This window comes from Xenopus laevis, chromosome 7S (genome assembly GCF_017654675.1).
Source record: "Xenopus laevis strain J_2021 chromosome 7S, Xenopus_laevis_v10.1, whole genome shotgun sequence".
In the NCBI taxonomy this organism is placed as follows: domain Eukaryota; kingdom Metazoa; phylum Chordata; class Amphibia; order Anura; family Pipidae; genus Xenopus; species Xenopus laevis.
The window spans coordinates 94,360,683-94,374,675 of NC_054384.1; the positions used below are offsets into that span (position 1 = coordinate 94,360,683).

The 13,993-nt window shown below is 41.2% G+C and overlaps 1 protein-coding gene across 1 annotated transcript in view; it reads right to left on the reverse strand.

Moving 5' to 3' along the window:
* The window catches only part of gsk3a.S (glycogen synthase kinase 3 alpha S homeolog), a 47,637-nt gene extending 38,364 nt beyond the window's left edge, over positions 1 to 9,273 (reverse strand). Inside the window, exon 1 of the mRNA XM_018228118.2 lies at positions 9,174 to 9,273. Coding sequence (XP_018083607.1) covers positions 9,174 to 9,213 — 40 coding nt within the window. The 5' untranslated portion in view covers positions 9,214 to 9,273. The remainder of the gene's footprint in view (positions 1 to 9,173) is intronic.
* Between the last annotated feature and the right edge of the window lie 4,720 nt (positions 9,274 to 13,993).

Sequence of the window (13,993 nt, forward strand, 5' to 3'; positions counted from 1 at the left end):
TTTTACATATTTCACCCAAAATACACACTAAATCTCCAGAAAAGTTGCAAAATTACACTTGCATGTCAAAGTCCAATTTATAACGAAAAAAACAATATATAATTTTCCTAGTTTCATGGAGGTTTTCCTACAGAAAAACCTTGTTAAACTGAACAAGTACCAAATGCTTAAAAAACGTCTGGCATTTCGCGTACCAGAAATGTGAAATTCTGCTGGCACTTAAAGGGTTAAGGTATGAAGATTCAAATTAGAAAAGATCTGTTATCCGGAAGACCCCAGGTCCCAAGCATTCTGGATAACAGGTCCCATACCTTTACGATAAAAAAAATAAAATAAAAAAAAATCTTTGCCTGAAAGTCTCCATCATTTCCCTTTTCCCTGGGTTGCCCAAATAGAAACCCCTGGGCTGTATGTGGATTCTGTTCAACAGCAACATTGTTTAAGAAACTACCCAGGGATCTGTAAGAAGTTATTGAAGAGCAAGGCTAAGCATTGATTTCTGGAGAAAGCTGGAGGTTATAATTTAGCAACAGTTCAATAATAACAGGTTGTAGCTGCATGACTGGACTTAAAAGGGGTCGTTTCCTTTTTTAGGTTGTTTTGATGTAATGGATGTACAGGGACAAATGTTTTCCGAGACAGAGTAATAAGTAGGGACCAGAACATTAGAGATATATGACAACTATGAAACGTATTAAGCAGAAACACACGGAAACTATTCGATTATTACACACAGTGTGTATTACAGTTTAGGACACACTTTAGTCAGGTTATGCATATAATGGAAACAGGAGAGCTGATTGTTGGTACGCGGGAGGAAGTGGTAACCCCACTACTTCTAGAGGCAGATCATGACCTTCAAATTGTGGTTTGCCACCTACCAAAGATGTTTTGTTTCTTGATTTCCTTCCGCTGCCACACAACTTACACCTGCAAACAATCTATTTCCACCACACTAAGACTGCTCTGGGCAACCATGCTTACAAATACATTTACTTTGCAGGGACCAGGAAGCTAGAATATAATGGAGAGGAGACTGTGCCCCCCCTCCAAAGAATTAACTGGTTGCTCCAGTAGCACTTCCAGTTATATCTTGCAGTCATGCCCAATCAGATGGGCTCTGGTATAAACTCTGTGGCACACAAATGTAAAAATACTATAAATATATTTCTAGATGCTCTACAGGCTCTTTGCCAGGGATGGGCTGCACCTCAATGATGACGGTTCAGCTGCTTTGGGGCAGAAGGTGGCTAGAGGGTTGAAGGAGATCTTAAACTAGGTATGGGGGTGCAATAGTGGGCATTGTAAAGGAAAATGTGAGAAGATTTGGTTGGGGGGGGTACAGATGAGGACAGGGAGCACAATAAGTTGTATTTACAAAATTATCCTGCGGCACCAGTATAAACTGTGTAAGGAGTCTGACTGGTAAAATGTGAGAGCTGGAGATCCTGGCACTGGAGGTGTTGCTGAAACATGGCTGAATGAGTCCCATGACTGGGCAGTTAATATCAGGGACTACTTTGTTTCGGAGGGACAGAGGCAATAGAACACAGAAGAGGGTTGTGTCCCTTTGTTAGGCAGGGTTGCCAGGTCTAATTTTCAAAACCAGCCAAAGCCAGCTACAAAACCAGCCCAAAACTAGCCAAGAGACACTCAAAAAGTAACCCAAAAATAGCACAATATGTGCAGTGAAAAAATTAATATTTGAAAATACGCCTTTTTAAAATTTTCAGTTTCGCATATTTTTCCACAAACCAAAATGGAACAGATTCACCCATCGCCAGGGGCGTAACTACAGAGGGGGGCCCAGGTATAGGTGCCCCATAAGGCCCTAATACATATACAATTTTAATAAATATTGGCAAGACAGGTCAACCTCTGGACATTTTGATGGCCGGCAGATTTTTGCCCAACTCCCAACTTCTTCACAAGTTAATCCCATTGCATGCTGGGTATTGCAGCCTTGCAAGAAAAACCTTTGGCTGATTTCAAAGTACAAACCAGCCAAAGGCCCAAAAAGTAGCCCAAATCCATACCTTGGCTAGTTTGTACTTTCAAAACCCACATGGGCTTTAAATTAGTAGCCCAATTTGGCTGGAAAACCTCCAACCTGGCAACCCTGTAGGCAGGATTTAAAAGCGAATATAAAGGAGGAGGCTGAAGCCCTATGGGTGGAGCTCTTCAAATTTTATGGCACGGGTTGTTGAAGAGACAAACAGAAAAAATGCTATTCTGGATCTAGTGATCTCTAATGACCCAGAATGTATAGCGAATGTGCAAGTAATTGAACCCCTGGGTAATAGTGACCATGTGATATCTCGTGTTTGGTGCAAAAATATACACTGGGGCAACAAAAACCCGAATTTCAGAAAAGCACATTTTAGCTCCTTAAAGGCTGCCCTTGAGAACATAGATTGGGACATTATGTTTTCTGCTAAAAACACAAATCAGAAATGGTTGTCATTTATAATTATATAAAGTGGACCTGTCACACAAAGCTGTAGAATGAAAATCCTTTGCAAATTAAACATGGGACTTAAATTATTTTTTTCATTACAACATCCATTCCCGTTATAAAGACCTTTCAATATCGGAGCTGTCAATCAAATATTACCTTCCCCACCTCTATGCCTGAGGTATAGGGGTGGGGACTATGCAGGTCCTCTCCTATTCCAGTCTCTTATTCAGATCAGTGCATGGTTGCTAGGGTAATTTGAAACTTAGCAACCAGTTTTCTGAAATTGCAAACTGGAGAGCTGCTGAATTAAAAGCTAAATAACGCCAAAACCACTAATGGAAAACATGGAAACCAATTATAAATGTTCTCAGAATATCACTCTCAAAGGTGAACAAACCCTTTAATATAGAAGTAAAGAAGTTAATAGGAAAGAAGAGAAGGGAATTTCAAAACGAAGTCTGTGGGAAAAGAAGCTGCATTTAATGAATATAAACACTATAATAAATGTTGTAAAACGGCAATCCGGAAGGCAAAGATAGGAAATGAGGAGTGCATTTCAGCAGAGGCTAAGACTAACCCCAAAAAGTTTATCAATAGTAATAAGATGCAGGTTGAGCATGTGTGTGAGACGCGCCAGGAGTTTGCCGAAGTCCCTTACCTCCCGGCGTGTCTCTCCGAGTTTGCTGGTGCGCACTTCCGGGTCCACATCTAGAATGACGCTGGGGTTTGATGCCGAGCATCATGATGCTCACGTTACGATGTCACCAGAGGCGCTGGATTTGAATTTTTGCCACCAAAACTCCTTTAAAAGGTCAGTCTTAAATTTGTGTGCCCAAGCTGGTTCCAGTTTACTGTTCCTGCTGAAGCGTTATTCTTGTGATTTGTACTCCTGTTTTTGACTCCTGCCTGACTTCTAACTCAGATTCTTGCCGCTTGCCTCGTCTACGTCTTGTCTTATCCTACCGGTACCTTGTTTACGGACATTCTATTATACGCACTTTCCTTGTTGGAAAGAAAGCCCGGGGCCCCAAAAGGGCGTTAGTGAACACCGGAATCCACAGGGGTTCCCTGTGCATTTGAGTGTACCTTTCATCGTTCAAGGTTCCAGAGAACAAGATCGTTACAATGTGGCTTCTTTTAAAAATGGTAACAGCATGGTTGTAACTGAAAAGGCAAAATGTGCAAAATCAGTTCATTTCTTCAGTGTATACAATAGAGGAGTCAGCGTTCCAAGACCCACCTCATAGCTGCAATGTTGACTCACCGCAAACTAGTCAGTGGCTAAAGCTGGCCATAGATGTTGAGATTTTTAAAAGATCAGATCCTGATCGTGAGACCACGATCTCCTCAGAACGATCGTACGAATTTACCATCAACTAAAAAGACCAATTTGCCAGGAAAACAAAGGGGAGCTGCCTGCTTGGCCCTGCAAACATAGATAGATTAGGGACCGACAAAGATTTTTTTGACCTGGCCGATCAATTTCCTGACAGATGTCGGCCGAAAAATCGTAAGATGTACGATCGTTCGAATCCCACTAACCGCACAATAATTTCGAAGGATCGGTCGGGCTTCCCTAAAATCGGTCGTTCGGCAAGAAGAATCGTCGCGTCTATGGGGAGCTTAACTCAGGATATGGTCATAAAGTTTTACTTAAAAAAAAAAAAACATGAACAAGACGCCAGGGACAGATACAATACACCCTTGGGTACTAAGAGAGCTTAGTTCAGTTTTAGATTGGCCTCTATTTCTGATTTTCTGAGACTCTCTTCCATCTGGTATGGTGCCTATGGATTGAAGGAAAGCCGATGTCAGTCCAATATTTAATAAGGGATTACGATCTCAGCCTGGCAATTACATGCCAGTAGGTTTGACATCTGTGGAAGGCAAATTAATTGAAGCCTTGTTAAGGGATCACATTGTTTTTTTTTTCCTGGTGAATGGCATTATGAGCAAAAATCAGCATGGCTTTGTGAAGGATAGGTCTTGTCAGACGAATTTGATTGCTTTTTATGATGAGGTAAGTAAAATGCTGGACAAAAAGGGGGTAGTAGATGTGATCTATTTGGATTTAACGTTTGATACAGTGCCCCACAAATGACTGCTTTCTGAACTAAGGGCTTAATGAAGAAGTTGGCGCATAGATAAAAATGATATGTTGTTAATGATACAGTCTCTACTTAGAGTAAGATTCTAAGTGCAGTGCCTCAGGGCTCTGTAATGGGTCCACTTTTATATAACTTGTCCATTAATGAGGGGATGGTACAAAACTGCAACCCAATTAATGCCATACAGGATGCAGCATCCTTGCAGCAGGATCATTACAAACTGGCATTCTGGACAGCTAAGTGGCAGATGAGATTCAATGTTGATAAATGTAAAGTCATGCACCTGGGATGTAAAAATATCCAAGTCACTTATACACTTAATGGGACTGCACTATGCAAATCCATGATGGGAAAGGACCCTCAAGTCCATGAAGATAATAAAGTAGGCCATAGCAAGCAATGCTAGCAGCTGCAAGGGTAAACAATGTCTTGAGCTGTATTACAAGGGGCATCAGGCCCGGACTGGCAATCTGTGGGTTCTGGCAAATGCCAGAGTGGCTGCTATAAGGTGCCATAGACAGTCACTATTTAGTGGGCTGGTGGGGACTGTTTGGGCCTCTGTGTGGGCTGATTGGGCCTCTGTGTACCTGAAATGGCAGGGCCTATTTTAACTCTCAGTCCGGACCTGAGGGACATAGATTCAAAGGAGGAGGGGGCCATTCTTCCACTGTACAGAGCACTGGTAAGGCCCCATCTAGAGTACACCTTACAGTTTGGTCTCCAATGCTCAAGACCAAAGGACATTATTGAATTTTCAGAGAGGGTAAGGCTGAGGAAAGACTGGCCAAGTTGAGGTTGTTACGGTCGAGAAGAAGCACTTGAGAGGTGAAGTGATAACTATGTATAAATAAATAAGGGCATTCTATAACAATCTCTATGATGCTTTATTTACCAGTAGGTTCTTTGAGCTGTTCCGGCTAAATATTATGAAGGGTTTTTTTTGTTTTTTTTCTTTACAGTAACAGCCATGAAGATGTGGAATTGTCTCCCGGAATCAGTTGTGATGATGGATACATTAGATAGCTTCAAGAAGGGGTTGGATGGCATTGTAGCAAGTGAGGGAATATAATGTTATGGTAGATAGCTCATAGTACAAGTTGATCCAGGGACTGGTCCAATTGTGAATCTTCGCATGTGTCTCTGCTCTAAAGGGTTGCTGAGAGAAAACCGAAACAAGGACTTTGATTGTATATCAGAACAAACGTCAGTAAGTGTGTGTTCAGCAGTATTAGGGATCACACAGGGGTCAAAAACAATTTACAATAGTCAGGCTCCTGTAAGCTAGTAAGATTAAGAAGGATACTGAAGTTACACTGGTTAGTATGGTGAGCAGTGCACAATCCTGACAGCAAATATGTAACACAACAAAATGAAAATTAGTATTTGGAAAAATACAGTTTTTTTTCCTGAACTTCAGGGAGGAGAATGTATGCGCGTCTTTATAAAAACTCAAGGAAAGTTGACAAAGAACACAATTAGCAGAGACTATGTGGGGAACGGAATGCCAACCTATAACCATATTTGTGGCTTGGATATTAAAAAGAAATGTACTTTGGGGCCATAAAAATGGTCTGAAGGGACAGGTGGACAACTATGATTATATGCCTACGCTTCTGTGTTTCTTTCATGGTACCATTCACACCGCAGAATACAATCCCAAACAGATAAAGAAGTTTAGACGTATTACAGGACACTGTTGGCCTGAAATAATGTCACCAAGACTACAAACAAAATCTGCTGTCTAAACCAGCAATGTTCAATCTACTCACCTCTCATCATTCTGCTCAGCAGTTTCCCTTATGCCAGTTAATTTTAAATGTATTCGCTCAACTGGATTACCTTTTTCACCTTCAACACTGGAGGCTGGACCTCAGCTCATGAATAGGACATGACATAATGAGCAATGGGATTTGTTGATCTCTTAATATCTAACTGCTCTGAGTAGTAGGGCTGAATAAAAGTCACCTTGCTTACTAGTATTGCATTAGATTCAGCCTTTCCTCCCTGATGTTGCAATACACTGGTCGATCCTGCATGATATCTGACCAATCAGCCACCGGTATGGCCACATTTCTATTATTCCATTAATCTGGGCTGACAGACATCTGCTGATACATCATGTGGGAAAAAACCAACTAAAATCCATGGTATACAGATACTCATTGTGATTTTTAATGTTTAGAATGTGGTATTTCATTTCACTTATGGGTATTCCAATGGTAGGACACAGAATTACCAAAAGTTCCTGAACCAATGAAACATACAGGTGTCCTGTATAGGTATGGGATCCGTTATCCAGAAACCCGTTATCCAGAAAGTTCTTCGACAACTGCTTGCCCATACACAACCAAACCTTTAAGCACAGCTTTTCCTTACATGTCCCGTCCAGACGTTTAGTACAACTAGAACATCCATAGAATAGGAAGGAGCCCAAACCGATATCTCTGCAAAGTGCATTTATTTACACGACATGTTTTGGGTGTCAAGCTCGATAAAGGGCTTCACACCCGAAACATGTGTAAATAAAGGCGTTTTGCAGAGATATCTGTTCGGGCTCCTTCCTATTCTATTATCCAGAAAGTTCCAAGTTATGGAAAGGCCGTCTCCCATAGACTCCATTTTAATCATACAATTAAAATGTTTTCCTTTTTATCTGTAAGAAAACGGTACCTTGTACTTGATCCAAACTAGGATATAATTAATCCTTATTGGAAGTAAAACAATCCTATTGGGTTTAATTAATATTTAAATGTTTTTTTTACTGGGCTTAAGGTATGAAGATCCAACTTACAGAAAGAACGGTTATTCGATAAACTCCATGTCCCAAGCACTTTGGATAAAAGGTCCCATACTTTTACCATTCTGGGTTAAGACAACCTATGTAAGCAGCTCTTGGACAGGTTAATATGGAGAATAATTCTCAACATAAATAATTTGTAACTGCTGGAGAAGATAAAAAATTAATTCCTGCACATGGATTTTTGGATAAATCTGTATTACAACACCCACCGATGCAAAGTCTCTTAACTGCCATTCTGAGCTTGAAGCAACCCCTAGGAAAGTGATCAAGTGTGAGCGCTAGAACACATTTAATACCTGCCTACACACCAAAAACCTGTCTGCCTGGTCTGAGCCGAACATAATGGAAGTTGCTGCCAAGCATATCATACACCACAGTGACATCACATAATAGTTAGGTTTATACATACTAGGCCAATATACAATATATGCTACTCTACTGTCTAGGGTTGCCACCATTTCTGGAAAAAAATACTGGCCTTCCTATATATTTATCTTTTTTTCCTATTAACATTGGGATCAACCATCACTTTTACCGGCTAGGCCAGTAAAATGCCGGCCAGGTGGCAAACCTACTCCTGTCACCATAATCAAAAAAATTGAAGCAGCAATATTCGAGAATCTCCCGGTATGTGGCAGGATAAATAGAATGTTTGGGACTAAAGGCGTTCCTAATAAGGGTTTCCCCATCGATACATTTGAAGAGGTCGTTCACCTTTAAATTAGAGAATGATATTCTGAGCAGATTTGCAATTGGTTTTCATTTATTTTTTTATTTTTATTTTTTTTAGTTATTTAGCTTTTTAATTCAGCATTTTGTAATTTCAGCAAACTGGTTGCTATGGCCTAGTTTACACTAGCAACCATGTACTGATTTGAATAAGAAACTGGATATGAGCAAGGAGAGGCCTGAATAGAAAGATCAGTAATAAATAACACACGTGTAGCATTACAGGGCATTTGTTTGTTTAGATGGGGTCAACAGCCCCCATTTGAAAGTTAAAAAAGAGGCAAAGAGCAAGGTAAATAGCTCAAACTATAAATAATGAAGAACAATTGCTAGGAATTGAACATTCTATAGAATACTAAAAGTTGCCTCAAAGGTGAATCACCCCTTTAAGCTGTACCCATACAATCTACAACACCAAAGCTAACCATCAAGGGCTGGATGTGGCAGGCAGTAATGTGGTAAGACACCAAAATGCCACTGACCTCCCTTTTACCTCTCTATGGTACCCATTTCAATGGGACAGTACCACTGAACAAAAGGGAACATGTGGGGGGATAGAGGGTGGCTGTTACACGCAGAGGCGGCCCCAGTGTAAAAGGGGACACAATTATAGATGACAATGATCCAGTTTACAGCTTTCCAGTTGTTGTTGGTGTACAAGTGACTAAAATCACCTGGCAGATATCAGAATCAGCTGGAAAGCTGCAGTTTTCACTGTAGTCCAGAGAAAGTTCCCTAAAAAAGCCCCTGACAGCTCCACTAATGAGAAAAATATTAAACATACCGATTATAGACAGTGGTACTGTAATGTTAATCATAATCTTTATCGAGACGCAGCTTCTAACTCTAAAAGATCCCTATCACAGTTCTACCAAACTACCCCACATCAAACGCCTCCATCTTACTACGCACAAGCACTCACGTGTCACCACAGATCCGGAAATCTACATCCGCCATCTTGCTACACCCAACAGTATTCAATTTCTCATGAAGTAAAAGGATTCCCACTGAACATTATGCCCTGCCGGTTTGTGTCGCATCATTACAATAAACCACAAACAGGTATTGAGAGACTTACGGTACGGCCGGATTCCCCGGCATCGCTGTTGAACATACATGGCAGAGACTTTCCTTCCGGGAGCAATAGGTCAGCCTTTATGTTAAGGGGTCGAACTACAATTCCCATAAAGCTATGCGTATATGAAACAACCCGGAAGTTATTTTCTTCAACAGGCAAATTGCGCGACGCCTCCTGGGGATTGTAGTTCTTTAGTGGTGGAAATGTAGCGTCATATAGAGAGCCGGCACAGGCGAGAGGTTTATTAGCTGTGGGATGCTGGGAATTGTAGTTTTTGTCTAGAGAGAATAGAAGCAGCATTTTCTCTGGGATTCCAACATTTCAGGGGCCCTTTACGGGATTATAAATGTCATTGTGCAACTGTTGTTTGATACACTTACTCAGTCACTTACCCTTTGTAAACCCAGTGATATTGTGGGGGATAATGATCCATTCCTAGATTTTTTAATACAGTAATTTCTCTACCCCCGAAATAGAAACAATAAAGTCTGTTTCTTAATGGTTAATTATCCCAATAAGGGATTACATGTCTGAGTGCTGGAAGTTGTAGTTCAGTAAAAGCTAGAGGGGTACAGGCAGGGCCACCATTAGAAATCATGGGGCCCCGTACAACAACATTTTCGGGGCCCCCTGGGCCACACCCACCCTGGGACCCAAGCCCCGCCCACTCCACAGTAAAAAGACCACACAGACATCAGCGCTAAAAAAGTAGCCCCCCCCCCAACACACACACACACACACAAGTTATAAAAAGATATTGATGGTCAGGGCCTCCTTATAAGTTTTTTAAAAAAACACTGGTGCTAGGGCCGCCAATAAAAGTTGTTTTTTTTTTTTTTTTTTAAAAAAAACATTGGTGCCAGGGCCCCCTTACAAGTTAAAAAAAAATTGGGGCCCCAAAAAAATATTTTTTTAAACAAAAACATTAGTGGCAGGGGACTATAGAATATTAAAATAATACTCTGGTGGCCAGGGGATTAAAAAAAAAAAAAAACACAAATTGGTGTTCAGTAGAATTGAACTCATGGCTTCAGCACTTCAACTTCGCCTCCTTTCGTGACTTTGGGTCTTTTCGCCACTTCAGGAATTCAATTTCGGCTGTTTTCGTGGCTTCAGGTCTTTTCGCCGCTTCGGGAGTTCAGTTGTTTGGTTGTTCTTTGGCGCTAACAAGGGGGGCTGGCTCTTTCTAAACTGCAGCACTGCCGGGCCCCCCTTCATACCCGGGCCACTTGTCCCCCCTGATGGCAGCCCTGGGTACAGGTTTGACTACCATGAGTTGAGTTGGGCCTAGGGTTCCCACCTTTTCTGGAAAAAAATATCGGCCTTCCAATATTATTGCCGGTTTTTCCTATTAAATTGGCATCAAGCATTATTTTTACCAGCCCGGTGGCAACCCTAGTTGGGCCCCAACCTTCTTATATATCAGGGACAGGGTCTCAATCTCTAACCTGGCACAGGGTGTACAATACAAAGACACTTTGAATAATCCCCCCTGTATTTGGAAAAAGGTTAGTGAGTTGGGCTGTGAAATATATGTGCGTCTGCTAATGCTAAATATACTTTGCACTGGCAGCTAGAGTTGCCACCTGGCTGGTATTTTACCGGCCTGGCCAGTAAAAATGATGGTTGATCCCAATGTTATTAATAGGGAAAAAAGATAAATAAATAGGAAGGCCTGTATTTTTTTTTCCAGAAAAGTTGGCAACCCTACTGGCAGGGCAGGTCCCACATAGAAATGTGTTGGTTCAGCTCCTGTGTTGGCTTTGTTAAAAGGAACAGTAACACCAAAAAATGAAATTGTTTTTAAAGGAATTGTACAGTGTAAAAATAAAAACTGTGTAAATAGATAGGCTGTGCAAAATAAAAAAATGTTTCTAATATAGTTAGCCAAATATGTAATGTATAAAGGCAGGAGTGATTTGATGTATAACATGTCAGTCAGAGCACTACTTCCTGCTTTTCAGCTCTCTCGGTTTACACTGACTGGTTACCCTGGTCATTCATATCTGTTGCTTTTGAATCTGAGCTGAATGCTGAGGATCAATTACAAACTCACTGAACAGAAATGTACCATGTGGCCCCCCCCCCTCTTCAAGTCACTGACTAACTCAGAGTTAGAGAGCTGAAAAGCAGGAAGTTGGATTCTGGCTCTTTTATTAGACATTCAGTCAGTCCAGCCTTTATACATTACATATTTGGCTAACTAACTATATTAGAAACATTTTTTATTCTGCACAGCCTATCTATTTACCCAGTTTTTATTTTCACACTGAACTGTTCCTTTAAAGAAAAGACAATATAATTGTGTTGTCCCGCACTGGCAAAACTGGCATGTTTGCTTCAGACAAAACCATTAAAGTTTATATAAACAAGCTGCTGTGTAGCCATGGGGGCATCCACTCAAGCACACGATACACAGTCGATAACAGATAAATTCTGAAGAATCCCATTGTATACTACAGAGCTTATCTGCTTTGTATTCTGTGTCTTTTCTCCTTTTTGAGCTTTGAATGACTGCCCCATGGCTACATGGTTTAGATCAACTATAGTAGAGTTTCTCAACCATACACTCCAGTTTCACCAGTGCAGCACAACACTATATTATATTTAGGACACTTTCATTTTTTGCTGTTACTGTTCCTTTAAATTGGCGGATTAGCTGCTGACTTGGGCCTGATTCATATCTGAACAAAAAATCCTCCAGATGTCACCAGTCACATGCTGGGCCAGATTTTCCTCAACAGGTGGGTGATGTATTGGGCCCAGACCATGGTCACCCACTAGTGATGTGCAGGTTGACCCCCGGATTGACCACCGGTTGGGCAGGTTCAAGTTGAAATTGTGGGTTAGTGTTGGTTGTGGTTCAGACTGGGAAAGTACATTCCTCCTCTGCTCCTGACGATTTTCTGTCTTAAGGTGGCAATACACGGAGAGATCCGCTCGTTTGGCGATGTCGCCAAACGAGCAGATCTCTCTCCGATATGTCCACCTTGAGGTGGGCAATATCAGGCTGATCCGATCGTGGGCCCTAGGGCCCAACGATCGGATCCTAACTAATGGGAACGGGTGGTCGGACCGCGAACAGATGTCCCATTCGATCGAGATCTGGCAGACTTTCGGCCAGATCTCGATCGGGGAAGCCCGTCAGGGGGCCCCATACACGGGCCAATAAGCTGCACAGAGGTGCATAAAAGTAGGGTAAAGAACAAGAAAATACGGTTTCGGGACAGTTGCATGTTGTTTTTCCTGACTCGCTCATCCCCCTCCACTTCAGTTTGCAGGAGGCCATATCAGCCAGAGATAGACAGGCCGACCTTATCAAACAAGTGGATCTCAGTGTTTAGCCAGATTTACTTTGAGCTAGTGACTTTATCTCTCTGTCTCCCAAGCTAGAATGCTAGCTAGATACGGTTATAAATAAGCGCTGCCATAACAGGGGCCACTTTCAAGTGCTTTGGATGCAGCCGTCTCCCATGGGCCACAGTAACAATAGAGCATGGTGTAAGTGTTGCATAAGCTGCAAGGGCTCATGGGAGATGCCATTCTGGGAGCAGGAGGGGTGTCTGATGAGAAGCTGAGGTTATGGGAGGGCACCGTGGAACAAATTCACAGTGCTGTGAATCTGGTTTAACGTCAAATACTCTGTACAAGTGACAGTCGTGCCTGGCTTTGGTTTACTGAACATTTTTAATTTAACCGAGTGGTTCACCTTTAAGTTAACGTTTAATATGTTATAGAATGGCCAATTTTTTTTTATTTATTTTTTTTTTTTATAGTTTTTGAGTTATTAACCTTCTTCTGACTCTTTCCAGCTCTCAAATTGGGGTTGCTGACCCCCATCTAAAAAAACAAATGCTCTGTAAGGCTACAAATTTATTGTAATTGACCATTTTTATTACTCATCTTTCTATTCAGACCCTCTCCTATTCATAGTCCAGTCTCTTATTCTAATCAATGCATGGTTGCTAGGGTAATTGGGACCCTAGCAACCAAATTGCTGAAATTGCACACTGGAAAGCTGCTTAACGAAAAGCTAAATAACTCAAAAACCACAAAATAAAAGCCAAATATCACTCTCTACATCATAGTAAAAGTTAATTTAAAGGTAAATAACCCCTTTAAGGATGTTGACTGTACATAATCAGAGTTGTGTCAATAGTAGTGTGTACCCTGCTGCCTTGCCTGCAAGCCAAGGCAACCAACTGCTCTCTGAGCAGGACACTCTTACAGTGTCAGGATGGTTCACGTTTAAGTTAGCTTTTATTATGTTATAGAATGGCCAATTCTAAGCAACTTTTCAATTGGTCTTTATTATTTATTTGTTATAGTTTTTAAATTATTTGCAGTTTTCTTCTGAATCTTTCCAGCATTCAAATGGGAGGTCACTGACCCCATCTAAAAGCCAAATGCTCCGTAAGGCTACACATTTATTACTCATCTTTCTATTCAGGCCTCTCCTATTCATATTCCAGTCTCTAATTCAAATTAAAGCATGGTTGCTAGGGTAATTTGAACCCTGGCAACCAGATTGCCGACACTGTAAAATGGAGAGCTGCTGAATAAAACGCTAAATAACTCAAAAACGCAAATAATAAAAACCAATTGCAAATTGTCTCAGACTATCACTCTCTACAATTACATCATATTAAGAGTTCATTCAAAGATGAACAACCCCTTTAAGGGACACAGAGTTTATTGCCTTATACACAGTGTAGTCACAATATGTGCTATTTCTCTGTACAGACTATGAGCACACTCTATGACCCTTTAGCCCCTCCTTTAATACAGCAGTTTCTTTCCCCAGTGGTAACAGTCTATAA